At 31.7% G+C, this 24,196-nt stretch overlaps 1 protein-coding gene and 1 long non-coding RNA gene across 2 annotated transcripts in view; both read left to right on the forward strand.

The window, feature by feature from the left end:
- Nucleotides 1-24,196, forward strand: part of LOC146529388 (uncharacterized) — a 282,520-nt gene that overhangs the window by 168,751 nt on the left and 89,573 nt on the right. The gene's annotated exons all lie outside the window — the stretch shown is intronic.
- Nucleotides 1,856-6,789, forward strand: LOC146529390 (toll-like receptor 6). Its single transcript, XM_085201314.1, has one exon. The coding sequence runs from the start codon at nucleotides 2,043-2,045 to the stop codon at nucleotides 6,069-6,071; it is 4,029 nt and encodes a 1,342-aa protein (XP_085057440.1). The 5' UTR covers nucleotides 1,856-2,042; the 3' UTR covers nucleotides 6,072-6,789.

A 24,196-nucleotide genomic window follows, 5' to 3' on the forward strand; every position in this document is an offset into this window, starting at 1 on the left:
AACTTGTAAAGCAAATTATATCTTAAAATATTTTTATATAATTTTTATTGACTAAATATTTATTACCTCCCAAAATATTATTATTGAATCTGTAATAAGAAGTAGCCATATTGTCTTTATAGTTTGTATAGGTAGTTTTTTAAGAGTTTCGTCTCCCACGGTAGATGCAATTCGACACGCACGTGTCACGGAATCTGATGACTTTTGGTGACTCATGATAACGCGACTATCGTCAATGGACGTGTTTTTTCAGCTAACTAGCCCGTGTAGGCATTACTATTTTTTGTTGTAGGTTCATTTTATCATATTTTATTTTTATACATATATTTTTCATTTCATGTCTATTTGGTTGTAACTGTAAGTTGCAAATATAATCTTAATCTGGTTAAAAATATATTAAATATTTAACTCTGTGATAGCAATTAAAGAACTTTGTGGCATATTCCGTTATCCATGTCAATATCCTTTTTATATTTATATTGGGGAATGATATAAAAGAGTGATTCGTATTTCAAATATTTAAATGAAATGTTATTAAATAACATATTTATTAAATGCTTTGCTCTATCTATCAGCTATATCAGTTTTAACGGGTTTTATTAAAAAAGTAAAATGCGATTAAAATATTATTAATTGAATTTTACTGTTTTAATAAAATTCGGTGAACTATTTTGTAGCAACAAAGAGTATTTTTTTATATTGTTTTTTAATGTAAATACAAAGTTTAAGAAAGTACAAAGTTTTATGTTCTGCAATATTTTGTAATAATATTACAACAAAAAAATATATATATTAAAAGTATATATTATTATAATCCCTAAATAATATGAAGAAAAAGTTGACAATAAAAGAATTATATTGCTATATTATTTCAGCATCTGTTGTCATACTTAGTAGGTTAAGTACACAATGGGTTTGTGAACCGCAATGCCTTTATTATCTCGTTTTTACGTCTCAAAGTTCTGTCAATCAAATATCAGCGTCCGCCCTCTCAGAGTTTATCGAATATGCACTTCCTTTTCCTGCCATATCCGAAGAATGGATAGTGTAGGTCTATATTTTAAATATTTCTATTGTACTTACTTATATTACAGATAAAGATATTATTTATCTGCTCTACTGGATAGCGGAAGTGTCTGATTGCATAATAATGAAAATTCTGTAAAAATCCAAAGTCCACCAGCAGCTGTAGCGGCCATAAATGGCGCCATAAAAAGTAATAATTATTTCTTTTAAGGTTTCAGGCATTACATCAATCGATTTAAAAAAAAAAATAGTGCCCAATAATATAGAAATAATGATTGAAATAAAAATTAATAATAATGCCTTATGGCATTAAAAATATAAAATATTTATAAATGGAACTTTGTCTATATTCTAAGTGCAAACATATATATTATATGTAATATTTTAGAAATAGAGAAACACTACTATTTGTTTTTAATTTATCATGGGTCGAGTAATGTATATATTTCAGAGATTGACGAATTTGATAGTTATTTTATTTATAATATGAAAATAGAGTTTCTTGTTTAGTTAAATATAATATAAATTAAATATTTTATTGTACAATATGTGCATATATATGCAACATGTAACAGGTATACCAACACGACCTCCACAGTTGTGTAATTTGAGGAGCAGTGTTCATTAAATCACGCAGGCGTAAGTCTTCTACTCTTTAAAACTAATATTTTTGAGTGTTTAAAAACAGGCGTACCATCTGTTATGAGCCGATGCAGTGCGGGTCCCAACTCCCACCGACACAAAGGCCCCCTACACCCCGCTCCCGCCCCACCCCCTGATATCCACGCGGCTTTCGTTCGTTCAAACTTACGTAGGTCAGTTACCGCCCGACCGCAGGGGAGTATGGCTGCGTCAAAACTTTTACCGCGATCGCGCAGTTTCTGTTTACACTCGATCTAACACGAACTTTGCCGATCAAAACAAACTGTCAACTATTGACTGTTAAGTGATAGAACTTCTTTGAACAATAATATAAATAAGTTTAAGTGACAAATGAACTGTGTTAATGTGGCAAAATGATTAAAAACTTATTTGGAATGTATTCGTTTAAAGTTTGGATGTGTTTGGTCGCGGTGGCCGGTGCGCGCGCACGCTCCGCGCCGCCCGCCCCCGCCCCCGCCGGCTGTCAGTGGGACTATTCAGACGCTAAGTTGAGTGAATCTAACTTTCTCACGTGTAACATCAAAACTATCGGCTCGGCGGACTTCCTATTTAAAAACATCACCACCGCGCAGGCGCACAATATCAACAAATTAGAACTTACTTGCACAGACTTGCTGTTCTTTGAAAGTTCGTTGCACATGAACACCGGCAGCTTTTTGGGCCAGTTGCGGAAGCTGGAGGATTTGCGCATTGAGTTTTGTAAAATACGTTACGTACCAGCGACAGTTCTGTCACCGTTACGTGATCTGACAAGTTTGACACTACGCTCGCACAATACAGATTGGCCTGCCATGACAATGGAATTTCACGCTGAGAGCTTTCGAGGCTTAATGGAACTTCGATCTTTGGATTTAGGTGACAATAATATTTATATGTTACCATCTGAAGTTTTTTGTCCGCTTTTTAGTTTGGAATCTTTAAATTTGACAAATAACAGATTGCAAGATATATCTGATATTGGATTTTCCGACTGGGGTAAAGGCCCGATCGCGCCGGGTAAATCTTGCAACACTGGATTAAAAATGCTTGATTTATCACGTAATAATATTTTAAGACTGCCTGACAATGGCCTTTCAAGCCTAAGATCTTTAGAAGTGTTGAATATTCATAATAATTTAATTAATGAAATAGGTGACAGAGCTTTTGTCGGATTAAATTCTTTGAAAATTCTGAATTTATCTGGAAATAAACTAGTGGCTGTTCCCCCAGAACTGTTTCAATCTTCGCGTGTTATTAAAGAAATCTCATTAGCCAACAACTCACTCTCTGTACTGGCCCCGGGATTATTGGAGGGTCTTGATCAACTGGAAAAATTAGATCTCTCTAGAAATCGGCTTACAAACGATTGGGTAAATAGAGATACTTTTGCTGGATTAATCCGACTAATTATTTTAAACTTATCATACAATGCACTCACCCGTTTAGATCCAAAATCATTTCAGGACCTTAATAACTTACAGGTCTTGAACTTGGATAACAATGCTATTGAAATTATCAGTTACGGGGCTTTTGCTGAATTAAAAAATTTACATCAACTTTCTATGTCGGATAATAGGATAAAAGTACTAAACGACAATGTTTTCTCAAACTTATTTGTACTCAGTCAATTATATTTAGATAATAATCAAATATCTACAATACACGAACGTTGCTTTGAAAATATTACCTACTTGCAAGATTTGGGGTTAAATGGTAATAATTTAAATATGGTTCCTACTGGTATTAAAAAACTAAGATTTTTAAAATCACTCGATATTGGGAAAAATAACATAACAAATGTAAGCAACTCGTCATTCGAAGGTTTAGAAGAGCTCTATGGACTCCGCCTTGTAGACAACTATATTACAAGCATACCAAAAGACACATTTAGCTCGTTACCATCTTTACAAGTATTAAACCTAGCTTCAAATAGAATTGAAACTATAGAGCAAGACGCATTTTTGTCCAACCCAACATTAAAAGCTATTCGGTTAGATGGAAATAAACTTACTGACATTCGAGGTGTATTCAACAAGTTAAATACACTAGGCTGGCTAAACATATCAGATAATAAATTAATATACTTTGATTATAGCTATATGCCAGAGACCCTAGAATGGTTAGATTTACATATGAATAACATAACAAAACTTGACAACGAGCAAAACGTGCAACAAAACATTCGGATGCTCGACGTTAGCTACAATTCTATAGAAAACGTCGATGAAAGGTCGATACCCGATTCAATAGAGATCCTTTACTTAAATAATAACAAAATTCACACAATTCATCCAGGTACCTTTATACAAAAACGAAATTTAGAAAAAGTGGTTATTACTGACAATAAACTGAGAACCGTAGAGCTAGCGGCATTTACGCTACCTCATATACCGAGACATAGATTATTACCACGATTTTTTATCGGAAATAATCCCTTTGTTTGTAACTGTCACATGATATGGCTACAAAAAATTAATCTCTGGAATCATATGAGGCAATATCCAAGATTTGAAGACTTAGATGCGATTACTTGTGAAGTTGTTAGTAACAAGTATGGTGGAAAGGAGATTTTAATGAATGTTCCCGAGTCACAGTTCCTTTGTTCTTATGAAACTCATTGTTCTTCAAGTTGTTTTTGTTGTGATTTTGAAGCTTGTGATTGTAAGATGACCTGCCCTGAAGGTTGCTCCTGTTTTCATGATAGTAATTGGAATTCAAATGTTATTGATTGTTCTAAAGTTGGATATACTGAAGTACCTGAGAAAATTCCTATGGATGCTACTGAATTATATCTTGATGGAAATGACTTCGGTTCACTGGGAAGCCATCTGTTTATAGGAAAGAAGAAATTACATAAACTATATTTAAATAATAGTAATATTGCTTATATTGATAACGACACATTCAATGGACTACATTCATTAAATGTAATTCATCTCGAAAATAATCATTTGACAGAATTGGCAGGCGGAGAATTTTCTCAAACCAAGCATTTGCGAGAGTTATATCTGAATGATAACTTTATAACAAGTGCTCCAAACAATACTTTTGAAAATCTACCGGCTCTTCGCGTTTTACACATACAAGGCAATAAAATATTGGATATGGACAAAAAACTAATAAAAACTTCTCACCTGGAAAACTTAAGCGTACGTGGAAACGTATTTACTTGCTCATGTGACAATTTAATGCTTTTACAAAATTGGTTCAAGAAATATAAAGAAGATCCAGCTGAAATGTTTTGTATATCTGAGAACAATTCAAATCTAACAGTGTTTGACGTAATGGATAAGTGTCGTGATTCTGGTGTTATGGACAATATTATACCAACTGAAAATCAACCTTATCAATATGATGAAATTAGTCCTATAAAGTTAAATTTTGTACCTTTATTAGCAGTTGTATTAATAAGTGTGATTTTAATTTTACTATTTGGTGCTTTAGCGTTTTCTTTTAGACAAAATGTACGTCTCTGGGCTCATTCTAAATATGGAGTTAGATTATTTAAAAGTGCTTCTATTCAAGAAAGTGAACTTGATAGAGATAGGCTGTATGATGCATATGCAGTTTACAGCTTGCTTGACGATGATTTTGTAACAAAGGTAGTAGCACCCGAAATGGAACACTTTGGCTATACCACTTGTTTTCACTATAGAGATTTACAACATGCGCCGGAAAATTATTTATCAGGCCAAATCACAAATGCTGCTGAATCTTCAAAGAGATTGTTAATTTTTGTTTCATTTAATTTCTTACAAAACGAATGGTCTAAAGTTTGTTTCAAAGAAGCAATAAAACATGTTATTTCATCAATTCATCCTTCCATAAGACGGCATAGAGTAGTTTTTATTTTAACAACAGATGTAAGCGCGTTAAATTTAGATATAGACTTTCAGAACTATTTAAAGAACTGTAATGTATTACTATGGGGTGAGAAAAAGTTTTGGGAAAAGATGCGATTCCTGATGCCAGATATTTCAAATTTGCATTGGAACAAAGACCCTAACTATAATCGTGGCGTCTGCTCCAATGGTAGGCGGCATCCTTCTAGATATACTGCTTCGCCAACGGCTCCTGAACTTTGGTATAAATATGATGCTATTCCTCCACAAACTCCAACTTCTGCTAATGTAGGAATTCACATAGAAGACGATACATCTATGTTAACAAATACGACTTTAACCAGTCAAATTCAGGAAGGTGACAACCCTCACCATAGTTACATATCAATAGATACTCAAAACTACGAGCAGCCCTATGGAGGTCGTCCTAGACCGCCTAATTCGATAAGAAAGCATCCCGGTCATAACTCCCCTTCAATACTCGATGAGCAAGGCTATTTACAACCCCGTTCTTCTGTACCCGATTGCTTACCTCAAACCCATTCGGCCATACATAGATAACATTTCACTAAACTCAACTATCGTTATCTGTTGAATATACTTCTTAATGGAACATTACATTCCAAGCCCATGTGTAGGCTAGACTATGTTTAAGTTGCCCAAGCCTTATAGATACGTGATACTACAAAATTTCGGTTGATAAACTCGGCCAAATAACTAATACGTTCCTTTTAGTTCTTTTAGAAAATAGAAATATATTAAAGAGACTGTATTATGAATTATCGCATACGTATCGAAATAGTATATAGCCTTATTATTATAATATGTAATTAAATTTGATTAATGTGAATAAAAATTTTAACTATGCGTGAGGAAATTATCCTGTAAGACTGATATGTAATATGTAAAATAAGATCTTATTGCCAGTATAATTAATAAATGTATTGAAAAACATTAGTATTTTGGTATAGTATGTTATCTCATTGTTACCAAATATATTGTAAATATTTGTATAGTATTATAACGTAATAATATATGTATAGTTTTACTAGTCATTGATTAAGATATTTGTAGAGCCACATACATATGTTGTCAATAACACCATGTTAGGTTAAATAATGTAATGAGAATATGTCTTTTAATGTATTCATTTGTAAAAATCTAAATTATATGTTATATTTTGTATTTATGTTGTTATTGACTGTGTAGGTATTAATATAATCATGTGTCGACTGTTAATGTGCTGATATATAACAAAACAATAAATGGTTTAAAATTATTACATCTTTCATTTATTTTTGTCTAAATAATTATAATTAACATATTAATTATAGTAATTAACTATAACATATTATGAACCATCTACCATTTTTTTTTATAACATACGAATATTTGCCATTTAGCTTATTGTTTTTAGAGTGGATTGTAAAAAAGATTACAAAATAGTTTTACTAACGATACAATTTTAGAGAGTCATTTGTGGTTTGTTAGCACAAGTTTTTACCGACAAAGACTAAAAATATTACTATTAAACCCAAATAGCAATACAATCCACCGTTGTTTTTTGGCCTGAGCATCCAAAAATGAAAATGAAAAAAAAAGGAAAAGGTTCAAAATATGGTTTGCCGACAATTACCCAGCTCTATAATGATCCCAAGCCAGGTAGACGAGTCCAGTCATATTTCAACCGTCTCAGATCCCATAAGCATAAAAAAAGATTTACAATTCTTATAGATTTACAATAGCTATAACGTATTTAAAAGTATTTATGGACTTTAGTTGTTTTTGACCTTCTGTCACGGTCCTTAGTTTTCGATTTTTTTGTTAGTTTTCAGTGCGAGTTGCCGCGAGCGACATATGGTGTGACATACTTTGAATGACCGCCAACCGGCCAGTGTAGTTTTTTTGTCTGAGAAATACCAAAAAGGCATTTTCATAGCAACTGCTACTGTTGATTCAAAATATATAGGCATTAAACTTTTTATAAATATACACTTTTTTAAAAACAAGTTTAAAAAAAATCACTAGATAGTTAAAGTAATATAAAATTTTATTATTTAATTAATAAATCAGCTTCACGCTGTATCCCGCTCACGGGAGGGTAGGCAAAGGGAACCTAGTGTTAAGATACTCCGTCGCCCAATTTCCCGAATTCTGGAAGAAATAAAAATATAAATTTTGAATAACTAAATCGAGTAGAAATCGAACCTCCAACCAGTCGCATTATACACTTACACTTTGTGTCCCTGTGCCACGACTGGCCTCAATTATTTTTTATTTAATTAAATAAATAAGTTAACAAACTACATACAAAAATCTGTAGATATATATATTATACTAAAATATGTAGTATTCACGTACAAAGTTAAAGTAAATAGGATCTTCTCAGCCAGGATCTAGATACACTATGATCCTGGACTTACCACTCTTATACGACTTCTTGTTATAACTTCTTGGAACAATGTATTTAGGTCAAACAAATGTTACTTAATACATTGATAATACTGGTAAAATATATTAAATACATACGTTACGCTGTACTAATGAAATTATTGTGATATTTCTAATAGAATTAGGATATAACAAGAAAGGTTAACAAGACATGCAAAAAATATATATGTGGTGGAAATATTATGTCACAAATTAAATATTTTTTTCTGAAACTATTTTTATTTAGTGGTTAACTAAAGATATCCTATTACATGCTTCGATTGAATCGTTTGTTCAGACGTTTACTATAATGTAATGATCAAATTTGCCATATGCCTAAAATCTTATACAACTTAGTTAAACCTATTCCCTATTTCATAGACGATATCAAAATAAAAAAAATATTTGATATTATTGTCCAATACATTACCAAAACTACTTCAGTTAGAGGATACCTGTTATCTATATCCGGCGATATCGTACCTATCTCAGCATTTCACGGTTAAACGCACCATTGGCTTTCCCGATCATCCCAAATATCCCAGCCAAAGATAAGAAATTGACCACAGATAACAAAATGAAATTGTTTTATGTTACCTTTATTGTATTTTGCTAGAGCAGACTAAAGTGACATACAAGTATTAGCTATAAATTGATAAGAAATTATAAACTAGAACAATATTTCCGTTGTAAATATTATAGTTTAATTTTAATTAATAATAAATTATATAATCTTATACTCTTGCATAGGACTGATAACTAGAAACAAATAACCTAACCGCAAATTTATAATTGTCGCTTAGTTCTAAATACAGCATTAATTTAGTGCGAAACGTGTAATATAGCAATAATTATTACAAAGGGATGTTTTTTATATACTATTGTTGAATTGTTAGAAATTTTTATAGTGGTCAACTTCACGCTGTATCTCGCACACAGTATCTCGCATGGTAGGCAGAGAGAACCTAGTGCTACGACATTTCCTTTGTGATTTAATTTTTTAGTTTGTTTTATAGAGGTATGGTGTTTTACATAAAACTAAATGTAGAATTTACTTTTGTACGTATTTCAACGTGGGTAGTAGATTACACAGAAGCCGGCAGATCTATATCGTACTCTCATTTTGCCCATTTTAAGTTAGCATTGTAGCGTAGCAAACCTTAAGCTGCTTTACTCTACTAGACAGCTTACAATTCAAACCTAAAATCGAAATTCTAAAAATTACACATATTTTTTTAGTAAAAAAAAAACTTTCTTAACAGACGCCACAAATGTCACATTTGACATTTTAAACAAAACAAATATAAGCAAACACCTAAAGATTAATTCCAATCATATATGTGTGTACATTTGAATGATCGGTTCACCAAAAATTTAGTTGAGTCACTCTATCTCCCTTCAAATAAAGTTGAAATATTTTTGTTTGTCCAAAGTACACAAAAGAATGACTGATGAGCAGGTCAGAGTCGAATCAAATCAGATAGCATTTTTGTATGGCATTTGATCGACATTATGTATCCCAGGCTAGTTTTCGACAACAACAAAATTTATTTGGTACCACCCGCTGGCTGAACATTTCGTTTCACACTTCAAGTTGCCGAGGCACAGAGGTCATGTCCTCTCACTCAAAACTCGACCAGGAGCGTTCGGTCGAAATTGGTTCATGACAACTGAGAGATACTTATCGTGATTTTCTTGGCAATTCCGATACATTGCTCTGTTAGCTGGTGTAATGGGAGCATGAGAACAGCTCAGACCAAATTATTGTTAGACAAATATGGAATTGTGTTTGTGGAACAGTCGTTGTAGTCAAAACTACGCTATTATCTTATCGGAACGTTTCACGCTTCCAAATTTGCAGTTTTAAATTGATCTATTGATTTTCTGTTTGTTTTTTTTAACAAGAGTTTTTTTTATCAACTGAGTCAATATTTTTAGCATATTTGTTAGCTTTCTCTTTGTGCTTATCATATAATGTGTACCTACTAAGCGTCAGGCCTTATAGGTTCAATCCCCACTCGAGGAAATTAATTATTATTTATTAATATTTTCATTTATTCGTTCTAGCACTATGACAAAACCCGGAGTTTAGCTACGCCACTCAACATTCAATGCTTCGAAAAAAATCGGCGGAAAGTGGGGAACGGAGTGTCTTTACATTAGGTTCCCTCTGCCTGTACACATAGCATACAGTGATATAGCGTAAAGCTGATTTATAACACATAAAACTTTTTATTATATGACCAACTTAAAAAAATACCTAGAAATTATATTTTACATTTTCCTACCAGTAAATGTACATCTAAAAAGGAAAGTCAATTGAGTTATGGGAATCAGAAACCGGGTAAATCACAATGTAATGTCACGAAGACACAAAAAATTCGAGGCTGGGAATCGTCGTGTCAATTTCATTATATCAATGTACCGTCCAGTGAGCACGATTCTCAGCCTTTCTTTACACAATTACTTATAATATTATCTTTATCTACATCTTGCTATGAAGACGAAGAATTTAGAATCGTATGATTCCAGTTTTTTCTTTAAGTTTTTGTGGTTTCTATTAGATAGCATAAAGTCCCCTATTTAATAGGCCTACTTTACAGTACCTATGTAACTTTTCAGGGAGATCTTAGTACATGTTGAGTAGTGGAACTCAGCACCGCATTATGCTTTATCAGATCGGAAATCTGATTCTCGAGAGATGTAGAACCTTCGCGTGTACAATCAGACTTTTTTAACATTTCGTCACAATTACGTTTAGATTTCTTACAGATTCTGTAAGTTTTAAATTTAGACATCTCATTATTGTTATAATAAAACTAATATTTAATCTAATTAAAGTTCTAAAGTAGTAAACAAATCAAGTGACTTTACGATGGGTAACACTATATCATATTTTCTTACATGTAAGGCGGCCGAAGAAAGTTATAAAGAAAAACTAAAATAAACTAATAAATAACGTCTGGCCGATTCTACGTAAGCCCTTTCACGTTTCTAGAAATGTTTCCTGTGGAGTATGAACCGAGCTTTTCTGGTATTAGTTTAAACATTAGATCATACTAATATAGTATCAAAGGCCTCTTTGAAATTGTTTAATATTTAGCAAGTTTACTCTACGAATTCTTAAAATAAAAAATAATCATTTTATTACCATCTTTAGCATCTCTCCGTTTTATTAAATAATCTTATTCTTTTTTTCTGAATTGCTTGCAGATATTCCTGTATGAGCAAATTATGAAGATGAACAATTTCACCTAAAACATTAATTAGTTGCATGTCATATAACGAAGCCTAATATAAAATAATCCTATTGAATGGTTCCAATACATTCTATAGGCATATAATAATTATTATAATATCTGCATAGAAATAAATAATATTTGCTATTTCAGTGAGCAGCCGAATTGACAGCAGAGACAAAATAATTAAAATTGATCGACGTTCGCTGCTCTCCTATTCCATAACCGCAATGCGAACTTTATTATATATTCAAAATATAATTTATCTATAACTTTGGGATTGTGATTAGTTTTACTTATTAATGATTATTGATTATTTTTAACATATTAATAGAAATTGATATTTTAGAAATCATTTCAAGGATTTGAGACCATATATAGTGCTATTATCATTTAATTTAAATTGCATCACACACTATTTTCATACAATTTTTTTACCCTATTAAAAAGCAGGCAGAGAGAAACCGGTAACAGAAAAATCCTGCTTTATGTGCTAGTCACATTGCATAGTCTGGACAACTGGACCGTCTATATACTGTCAAATGCCTCCGGAGAGCTACAATAGTGTATACGCATGGTGTTAGGTACAGTCTTCACTACATTATTTTTTAGATAATACAAATCAAAATTAATAAATTCCTAATGTATTCATTGATTAAGTGCGAATTCGAGTCCCTTTAAACGTAAATAAATATCAGTGTATAAAATCTAGGTAAATCAATCAACCAATTATCAATTAAAACTATGTCTTTTTCAGGCTAGTTTGAAAACCCAGTACCAAGAACGGTGAAATTTTTATACGCTTCCTACTGAAATATTTTTCTTTCCTAAATGTGAAATAACACTTAAAATTTAAAAAACCCAGTACCTACTTTTACTTAATGCATAATAATATTTTTATTAGTAGTTCTTTATTAATATATCTATGTACGTATTTGTTTTCTAGGAAGAATATAAAATAATGATATACCTAATTGTTATATCATTTCATTGTTTACTCATTGTTATCAACATAAAAGTTTTAAAGCTAAATAAAATATTACAATAAATACAATCTCAGATGCAACTAGGTCACGACCTCCTCAAACTAAAAGTTGTTCGGCCATCTTCATAATACAAATTCAACAATTTAAAAAATAAATGTTAAACTTTACAGCACGCAAATGCATAAGTCTATCGCCATTAAAAAGTCGTGAGAGAGATTCGAGTCAGAAGTTTCATGTTTTAAATAATACACTTATTTAAAAATATTATGATGAAAGATTTTGTACTAGTTTTGAAATTTTTACGTATTAAGAAAAAACAATGCCTTATTTAGCAATTTTACTTGTTTTTATGCGAATTATAATGTGTTATTGTTTGATAAGTATATAATCTGGTGTTACTTAACTTGAACTATGTTACAGCTTTAAATTCTGGCATAGAAAGATAGTTAGGGATTCCATTATTAAAACTTTCCGTTCACCTCTTTTCGCTCAATTTTTGAGATATTTCATATTGAGTTGCGTAACTCAACTCTGCACTTTTCCCACTAGAGGCACACGTTACACGACCACCACCACTGCACTACAACGGCCTTCCTTTTTTATAACAATACTGTAGTGTATAAATAAAAAAAAACATGTAAATTATATACACATTAAACATAGAGCTAAAATAAAGCTATTCGAAGTATGGAAAAAGATCAACTAAATAAACTATTTTACGTATTAATAATTCACGAAGCAAGGAGCAGTATCTTCACTATACAAAAATGCAGCTGATTTCCTCCTGCATTCTTTCTCACAGATTTGCCTTTTTTATAATTATAGGGTGCCAGTTGCAACTTACAGATACTGTGCGGCGAGAATAAATAATACAAAAATATACCTCGTTGTTATAGTTCTTAACATTCATCTTTCCAAGGAAAATATAGCGCTATTAGTAAGTTTTGTTGAATCAAGGGCACTCAGAAAGCAATGCTATAATTTTGTTGAGTCATTGCATCCCTCGATTTGTTAGCTGCCAGTCAAGCTTTTAAAAAAACTTACATTTAAGTGTTTATTTTAATATAACTAAATTTGCTTAAAATAGTATGTAAGAAAAGGGGTTAACTTAAAGATAATAAAAATATAACTAATTATATATTAAACTTTTTTAACTGGAAAAATAAACAGTTAATTATCTTAAAATTATTAACAAGCCGCTATAGGCCGCTGGAATGTGTATCGACTATGGGCCAATTATAGTAGAAGCTCATAAAAAAGTCATAAATTGAAAAGTTCAAAATTGCTTTTGCACTAATTACAATTTACGATCGACTTTTGCTAATGTCCTGATAAAAAATACTATTTGAATAAATGTTAATAATATTTCGAAATTAAATAAAAACAGTAAATAAAAAATTTATGAAAAAATATAAAAAACAAATTTTGGAACGACTATATCATAATATCTACTTGATTAAAGTCACCTATTTTACCTATGCTACCGTTACCCATATTTGCCCTCAAATACCTTCCATTTTAGTTACTCTACCTATATCTAAACAAAATTAAACAAAATAGAAAATAATTAAAATTTTATTTATAAAAGAAATTATAAAACTTAGCGATTTTATGAAAATATATATGGCTATAACTTTACTTTAACTATAATAGGCGATATTTACGCCGTCATACATACGTGTGGAACAGTGGGCAGGCAGTTAAAACTGTAGTTTGCTTTGGTGTTAATGTAAACGTCGGCAGTATAAAAGGGATTGTGGCAACGCAGGTGCGCTCGCCTTTGTTAAAATTCAATAATTAACAGTAATACGAGATGCTAAAAGAAACCGACCAAATTTATTACCCATTGCCAATGTATGATTTGAGTATACAAGAATTCTTGGTTAGTACTAAATATACATACATAATTACATACATTTATATTAACGCCTGAGGTTATTTCTAATCAATTATTCTTTAATTGATGTTTTAGATTGTTTGTAGCTGTGTATGTAAGTTGATACCGGAAGCATGTTTCTTAGCGTAACTCAATATATCTATAATTAAATATATTATATTATATAGTGTCAAATTTTATATAGTTAATTATATATTAGTTTGAAAAAAAACCACATATATCACTATTTCATATTTCGTGAGTTTTTATACTACAGAATGATAACCCTTTTAATGGTAATAAATATGTTTATGAGGGCTATATTATAGATCAGTTAAAGCAACAACAAAACCAACAGTTTAAAATACCATATAATGGACGGGCGATAAATTGCTCTTAATAAAAGAAATATTATTCGAAATGGCTGAAAAAAATGTTTCTCATTCACGTTATATGACATAAGTATTTCGATCTAAAAAATGTCCTTAGGCGCGATCCGATCTAACGTGTGTTAGAAAAGGGATAAAGCTGCCGTCAACCTAGTGGGTGCCAGTTTTTTTAGTGGGCCCTGGCCGTTTTTTACTTTTAATAATTTCAAAATGACAGATGAAGACGATCGAGGCGGTGCGGAGCGCGTCATACTCCATGCCAGGATCAACAAAATGAATTAAAAAAATCCAAATGAGAAGTAGTTTGTTATGTCACTTTTTATTATAAAGCCTGTCTAGTTTGACAAAATAGTTTTTTAATTTATGCCTTTAAATTATAGTTATGTATCCTTCATGGTGAAATTAAAAGTTTTAATAGTAATTCCATTGAGTCACTTAGGAAAAATGTATTAAAATATTTTTTCAACTTCACGTTCCCGCATGTAGCAGGCTAAGTATATAGATGGAGCCTAGTGTTAAAATCTTCCGTTCCCCCTTTTTGCTGAATTAATCAAAGTGAAGAAATAAAAATACTTATTAAATATTTAATTTGTACGAGTTGGATCGAACCCACAATGTGTCGCCTTTACAGTTCAGAGACAAATGTTTGTGCCTCGTAGGGGCCTCGAAAAATATAAAAAAATAAAATTATATATACATATTTGTTGTAAATAAATTTAATACACATCGCAGTGAAACAAATTCTAAAGTAGCAAAATAGTAAAAAGTTTGAAGCGTAGGTTCTGAACTATCCAAAAAAGTAATACATTCGCGCGCTATACGCTACAAGTTAAGTTTTAAAAGGCACTTTATAAGTCTACTAGCTATTTACTAGGAATCTATCGATGTGAAAATAAAACTTAGTTATATTCTGTAAAGTTAGAGTATTTTGTATAGAACATATTTTTAATTGTATTGTTGTTTGAAAATATTAGTATCTCTGACTGTTGGTAATTACATATTATGAAATTTGATTCAGGTCTTGTGAATTTTAAACATTTTGTTCTTTCAATGTAGTTTTTGAAGTCAGCATACAATTTTCATTTACCCTTATATTGCATTAAAATATGAGTACAAATTACATTTAAAATATTGAGAAATTTTAAGATTAAATGGTTCAAATAATTTTCTTAACTCTACGTGCAGTGTCGATTTACTATAAGCCGAAATATGAAAATAAAATTTTACATGTCTCGTTCATATACCATGAAGTGCAAATCGATAATAATACTCGTATATCTAACCTTATAACAAACAATTAAGTTTTATTGTTTTATTGAGGCCATACAAAGTTTTAGTTCTAGTTTAATATTATGCACGCTTTCATAACTGCCAATGGCCGTGAGTTGCATACGTACATACAACATATTATATGTATATGTAATAAGACAGGGACTGCAGTAACTAGCAAGATAATCAGAACTAGCGATTATGTCTGGCTTTGTCTGTAATTTAAAAGAAAATATAGTCACATCAAACTGAATGTGAGTGAATTTGGACAATCTGATATTTTCATTACTATAAATAGGATTAAAAAATAATTTTACTAAAATAAAATAAAAGTAAAGAAAAAAACGACAAAATGAATTTTAGATTAATAAATACCGTAATAATAGTATTTATAATATCAGTTTAGAATACTTAAACTTACTAATATTCAAAGACAAAAATTACAACTCTCAAGCAACTATAGAAGATAAAATTATAACTACCAAATTTCGTTGTAAGCTTAGTAGCGAGCAAAGATATTTTTAAAGTCGATGGGGTGACTTGTTATTAGTAGACTTAATTTAACAGGTAACATTTGGAATTGTTTGTATCATAATGTAGATTTTGTGTATAACTTACTACATAAATCTTCAATCAATTTTGTGTACAATTTTTGCAGAAGATATTAGATTTGCAGATAAGATGTATTTACAATATTTTTGTTTGTATAATATTTTTATCATTTTTGAAGTATTATTCCACTCTTATTAATCTCTGACAACTAAGCCATATATAACGGCTTATTGATCAGAGCGCTTGGACGGCTTCGAAGAGACGGGGGTTTGACTCCCGCTACGTATATTTTTTTAATCTCTTGTCTCTATTAATATTGTCAGATATGAAAATCTAGAAAACTACCGACCTAAAATTATAGATTATTGTTAATGACAATTTTTCAAATTAAGAATTTCTAAAGTTTTCACAGACGATAGTGTTAATACTGCACCAAATAAAACAAGCATAGTCATTTCTACAATATTATATGGCCAGGTCGTTCTTATTCTCTTTATTATTTCAGCTTCTTTAATCATAATAATATCCTTGAACAGGATGGACACACATGTATACATAATGCCCTGGAGTGATCCCACAACTTCCGATCTGGCCGCTAATGCTACCAGCATCTGGGCTGCTAAGAAGTAATTCTACATGAATCCAAAAGTAGAATCCAGAACATATAACCAAATGATGTAAGAAAAAGTATTCTATTACTGGTAACTTATATGCAAGTTAACCATTGTCTGGTCTGTTAGTTCTTATTTCATGGCCGCGTTGACCCGCGCCCGTATGGAGGTCAGCGGGCTATCAGATTAAAGCTCGATCTTGCTATTGATGCTAGTTAAATAGAATACGAATGTATTTGTTTGTTTTAGTAGGTATATCGATTTGGAGAAAGTAGGTTCTATAAAGTAAAATATTTAAAATATAATAATCATATAAATAAAAAAGTTAAACAATTCTAGGATTCAATTCAGAAAATCAGAATTTAAAAAAATAGAATAGAAATTGGAAGTCAAAAATCTAATAATATTTCTTTTTCAGTAACATATTCATTTGAATTTCTAAAGTACATAATTACAACGAAATATAAACCTTCCATTCTAAGGTGACTAGTTTTACATAAAACTGAAACACTATGACAATGTCCAACACATTGTTTTTATTTAATTTTCCGATACCAACACACAACACATGATTAAATCGTTAATCGCATCACTATATAAATTACCATAATAACAAATATCATCAACACACTATCATTGGCTGGATGAAGCTGCAAGATGGCTGGAATATAATGCTTTAAAAATCAAAGTTCATTAATTATATTGATATCCCGGTATTTAAAAGGGCGATTAATCATTAGAATGACAAGTACATTGGGATCCGGTACGGCAGATGCGGGGAGAAAAAAAAAACACGATTCATAAAAAATCTCTTCCTTTATTATAAACAAACAAGGTGTTAATATTAGAGATAGGAATCGAAAATAACTCGCCCCCTTATAAAATATTGATATTTTATAGTCGCACCACGGCTGTGTAATGCAGGCAGCGTCGATAGTATAGCTTCGGCATACCAGATTACCACATCAAGTAGACTGTTTCTTGATATGAATTCGTTGTAAAATGAACTATGTGACTAAGTTTTAAGCTACAGAATGATATAGCTATGGACATTTAAATGAGTGCAGGTGGCATCGCTCGCCATCGCATCGCCTTTATCTTAACAATTTCATCTTCAAATATTAAACTTTTACTTTTATAGAGTCTTTAAAAAGCGAGTCGCGTCAACGGACGCTCAATAAACTTACTGAAAGGTTGATCTTTGACGTTTTTAGTGAAATACAAAAAATATTGACTGACTTGTTGATTTAGTATTTAGCAATCTCTCGAAACTTTCAATTCTATCTTTTGGTAGTCGAATTTTCTAATCCTATAATATTTAGGTACCTACATAAATGCCTCTTTTCTGACTTAGACAACAGTTTTGATATATATGTTTTATCTTTAAACTATCTTTCTGATTTTAGTGCATCGAATAATATTTGTAATAGAAGTACTTATCTATATAAATTATTAATACTTTTATCAGTCGTCTGGTTAATATAGTACAATCTTAGTTTACTTTAGGGTAAGATATCTGTGTAAATTGTCCAAAGATTACTCCTTTATTATATCAAAATATTTATTAATTATAAATCCCCAAAAACATATAAATATATATATTTAGTTTTTCAGTATCACTCTTCATTATAACTTCAGTGGGTTCATGTACAATAACGAAAATATGTAGCAGTAATTGGCTTAAAAATTACTTGTTTATCGGTTCACATTGTAGGACGCCGGCGGCGGAATGTGTCCATCGCGTAATGAACCCATTGCATGACCCATACAAATATTAGCTTCCATTATAAGGCTGGTCGGTATTGAGAAATGGCGTAAATTCACATTTTAATAACTGTTACTTGTTATTTTAAACTGACGTGACTGGAGCTATTAATTTTATTGTTGTTGCCTTTGTTTTATTACTTAATTATTATAAAAATTGTGCATTGTACTGTGTGACTGGGGGGTTGAGAATGACCTCCTCTATGACCTGTATCAATTTGCCTATAGGTCAGCCAGTCACTCTGAATATAAAAATATATTTATAAAAATATATATGTTTATATTAAAAAGCGTTTTTTTCTTTGTTAACTCTATACTAACTACGAGAAAAATATATTCCATTTCAGAGAATGTAAATTATAAAAGAGAAAAAGTTAGATATATCTTTTAACTTTTAACATACAATATTTATTTGTATTTCAACATTGTTGTAATTAAAGAATATAAAAATCTTTTAATTACCTTATGCCCTAGAGAACGAAACGTTCTTCATAATTCTAAGAACCAACGAAACCATTTTATTAAGATTTCTTGCAACTAATATTTAAAAATATATTAGTTTTACGAACCAATTTGTAAATTTTAGACGTTTTTTGTTTAGTAAATTAAGGGTTGTAGGTAAATAAAAATGAAATAAAGCCAGATATCGTATAGAGAGACCACCGCAGCGGTGGGTGGATAGCGCTTGTCAATCATGCAACATTCTTGAATAAAACAACGTCGGCAAAATATTATAATCTGCAAAGTCTATTTCAATTTAATTTATTCTGAATATTCTTTAAATATTTTACTATTTCATTTATGTAATAAGTATTTTATAGAATTTTTACAATACTCTAGTACAAACATTATTGGAACATTGCAAATTGAAAAGAAAACAACCAAATATTTTTAATTTTTCTTCCATCTCCAATTTCAAAAGTTAAAAGCTTCTTGAATCACATCCAGATAAAATAAGGACAATACACACAACTTAGATACTATTTTAAGTATAACTTCTAAGAACATAAATTCATGCTCATCTATGTCAAGTTCAATTTTATGGTATAAACAGGGTCGTGGCCCGAAACTGAGATAGTTAAAAGGTTCCTCGTGAGAACAAAACCACTTCAAGCTAATGCACCTCGCCGGGACGAACAAATAGTATGAACAAGTCTTGTCACGAATCGATATCGTCGTTTGACTCTCGGTTAATTTGATTTTGAAGCGCAAACAGTACTTTCGATGTGGATTTAAAAGTACTTACGTATATACGGTTAAGTAAAAACAATATATGCATGGCAACTTTAAGAAAGTAAAATAACATTGCTTTCACCTTGTAAAAAGTTTGTTTCGGATTGTTTTGGTAGCTTTTTTTCTTTGCTAATGGAAAGTATCTAAGTTAATACATTTTTAACACAATAAGACTAAATGAGACGAAAAAATAATTTAATAATTTAGCAGAAATTGGAAAAACATTTTTTTATATTAGTACAGTAAATCCAATAATACTCTAAATATAACTTTGTTTTCGTTTCATTTCCAACTCGCAGCGGGGTCGTGGATGCCCCGATATTTTTGAACTTGAATGTCAACGCGATTTGATACGAGGCGTCATCGTCATATGTGACGTGCCGCTTCCTTTGTTAACTGTTATTAACTTACGTAATAACAGTGGATTTGTTCCGTCAGAGATGCCAAGAAACGAAAGTTTAATTAAATAAAATTATAATCTTCTTGTCAGACGCGATAATGTCTTTAAGCCTCAAACGTTAACGATACACAATAATATAATCCAGTTTTATATTTTAAGTTCAGAAATTCATGTGCTCATAAAATCAAATTTAATCCACATCTGTTTCAATGTAAGTAACCGTGCTCATTATAAATGGTAATTCGAACGAGTGTACACTGTACATGTAAGGCACAGATAAATATAAAACTCGAACCACTAAGCCAATGTTAAAACGGGCCGACATTCAACTGTCCAAAAAAAATATTGATGGCCGTCGTCAAAAAAGAAATCAATCTACAAGACACAATGCAATGGACCTGTAATAAAAATTAATACCCATTCAGATTCGCCTTTGGCACCGCATCGGACGCACTCCGACCAAACTGCACTCAGTACTGTGGAAATAAACATCATAATGCTTCAATTTGCCAGTTTAAATAAAGACTTCGGGATAAGCGGAATTTAATATTCGTATTTGAGTCCGCGGGCCGAGTGGGCGTTGTTTGTACTTCACCGGAAAGATTTATATTACATGCACTTTAGTATGGCGGTGATCTGAAATTGTCCGGCTCTTAGAGGCCCGGCGTATTGTGGCCCACGCCCTGCCTTGAGGACTTGAGGACTATTCAATGAATGTTGAATGAACGATTGCTTTTTAATATTATAATTCAAGCGGACGATCATTTTCAACGTTTTGCATGCGATCAAAAAAACCTTTGTAAAGTGATACCTGCCGGTGTTCCGCGGTGGTGCTGGGTTAGCTGAATACGAGACCATGTCAACGTGAATAGTATGGGAATAAATGGTAATTGAAATTTTATTTGTTTGTCGATTGCTAATTTTATAAATATTGTTTATATTGAATTACTTTTGGGGAAGATTATTTAATTCTTAAGAGAAGTTAATTTTAAAGGGTGATTATTAGTTTGCTTTTATTTTTTTTGGGAACAAAACTGACTTATTCTGTTTAAAAATATTAAAAATATATGCGTAAACTATTTATATCCCGTAGGCAGAGGAGACTAGTGCTAATACCCTCCGTTCCCAATTTGCCGCCGAATTCTGGAGACATTACGTGTTGAGTAGCGGAACTTAACGCCGCGGCTTGCCTCAACACCAGAGAGAAGAAATGAAAGTATTAAATATTACATTTGCTCGTGTGGGCATCGAACCTACAACCTGGCACGTTTACAATAACTCTTTTGTGCCTTTACGGCACGTCTGGCCTTAATATATTGTATTAAATACATAATTATTGTTTAATAATAAATATGTAAGATGCACACCTCATATATTTTGAATTAATTTTAATACAAATAGAATTGAAGATGAAAGATAGATACGACTATAGGTTTAGAGATCATTAAAAAATGAAGTTGTCTGATATTAAAATCGTTCTACACTTGGCGGAGGCAAAAAACAGACATGTGGATCAGAACCATTGTGTTTGTAAAGTAAGGCGGGAAACTTTTTGGATGAACAATGAACCATTTTAATAAATTTCGTTAAGATTGACAGCGCTGATTACGATTTACTCAACCCTTTACGTTTTTTTATTTTAAAAAAGAACAAATATTCATTCCGTCCTACTGGCCGCAGTCACATCCTTCTTACAGTTTCTGGATCTTAGATAACATACGTATAACTAGTTTTGTAAAAGGATTGGTAAAAGTTGTTAGTTGAGGGTTCGATCCCAACTCAAGGGGGAAAAAATCATTTCCTCTCTCCAGCATGACAAAAATAAAGTAAATTTTTCAAAAACATAAATATTTTCATGGGTTCTTGATGATCAGTCCATTTACCCAACAATCCACACGCAACAGTGGCTTACTCAAAATTATTATTTTCCTGCTAAGTATCCTCTCAAAGGATCAGATGAAACTAATCCAAATAAATTAAGAACAAAATAGTAATAACTTAGGATTATCTTTTAAAGAAGCCATTCTTTTGTGAATACTTGCAAATTATGTATTAAACCAGAATGGATGGCTCCGCGGCAATTGTTTGTTAAAGTCCACGCGGAGATTATTTCTACCCCGTTGAATAACAATGGACCACTGCGGTGTTTTAAAGCAGGATTAAATAAGGAGGTAGCCCTATCATCGCCGCTAAGAGCGTACTTAAGTTTACGGAAAGTGTGTCGACCATAAGACGCTTAAACTATGACTTTCTTATAAAAGAATTGCGCTTTTTGTTAAATCACGCTTAAAGCTTTCAATCGCACGCCGATATGTTAGGGGAAGGTTTTTTATCAAGTCTGTACGTAATACTTCGTCGTGGGAGTTCTCAGGGACTCACGTTTCGATGCTCTACAGTTTAATTAGTGGGTTTCTACTATATTTGCTGGTCAATGTTTCACATGGACCGCTAACGAACATATTTTGTGGCCAGGTCAGAAAAAAAAGTAAGGTTACATTCATTTGGATTTAAAGGCAGCAAAAAATGTTAGCCGTGATTTTACTATAGGATGCCTCTCCCGGTAGAGGCATTTATCATTTTTGCTATTAAAATGGTCCAACAATACCTTGAACCCCGAAGGAGCCGGCGGGCCTATCACAATAGCAAATGATACCTCAGGGTCCGAACGACCTCAATGTGCCTTAATTAACTGGCAGCTACTTATGTTGGAATAATGATCTACACACTGAGTTATTTACGTCTACATATAAAATAAATATATGGCTAGAATTCTGACAGTTTCATTTTAATGATTTTAGTTCTCTGAAAATTTATAATGGATTATCATGGATTATTTGTAAGTTAACTTATTTACTTTTATAAAAAAAGCGGCTTTGAGTTACGTTACTCATTACGCAATACCTCCAAAATTCGCGGAAAATGGAGAACTTAACACTTGGTTTCCTGTATTTACCCTGCTGTGTGCGTGATTCAGCGTGAAGCTGAAGCAGCTTTTATAAATAGTTCCACAACAATAATCATTATAACTGAAATGAAATATTTTTATACATAAATAATTATTCATTTAACGTTTTTATTTAACAAAGTGAGTGATTAAAAAATCAATTGTTAACGGAGAATAAACATTTCTTTTCATGCATCTAAAAAGGGCAGGTGGTATCTTAAGCACCTGTTAAGAAATAAATTTTCTCGTAATTTATTTCTATAGTAATTTAGTTTGTTTAAGGTCGGTCATGGTATTTTTATATAAACAAATGGGTCCGATACAGTTTGGCCGACAGAAGTTTTGCTGACGTCATCTTACCCTGGCCTACCCTACCAAATTATTTTTTTGTTATAACCTAAGAGTCAGGTGAACTTGTGAAATTCGTTAATATTGTATTTGCCTTTGGAACTCTAAAATGGGCGCTCAAACGTTCGGCATAGATAAAAGCGATAATTATTTTATCGCAGGGAGTTCCTTGTTTGTTTCTCTAATAGCTACTTTAATGGAAGTCGGAGAGGTCGTGTCGGAATAACAATGCGGGTAGAATGCATGAATTAAAATTCAACGTATCTTATATAAGATCTTTCCTTTGAGGCTCTAACGTGTTTTATAATTAAGCTGGATCTTAAGTTTTTAATTAATGACCATAAGATATCCTTGTGTTAAGTTATTCTGAAAAAAATATATAAGAATTAGAAGTAATTTACTGGACTGATAGATTTAAGATGGGTGCGCAATGGTTGCTTCAGAGAGCAACATAATATGTTGAATTAAGTGAAGTTAGTATAGTAAATGAGAATCATTATTTAATATAGCAATTGGGGTTTATAAAGTATACTCCAGATATATATGTGAATATAGAAATTTAGTATAACTAAATCGAAAGACGGATTGGAGCAGACGAGTCCTTGAGTGGAGACCGCGGATCGGCAAGCGTAGCGTAGGTACACC

Source organism: Heliconius melpomene, chromosome 18 (assembly GCF_056956725.1).
Source record: "Heliconius melpomene rosina isolate 202511_hmr_F chromosome 18, ASM5695672v1, whole genome shotgun sequence".
In the NCBI taxonomy this organism is placed as follows: Eukaryota; Metazoa; Arthropoda; class Insecta; order Lepidoptera; family Nymphalidae; genus Heliconius; species Heliconius melpomene.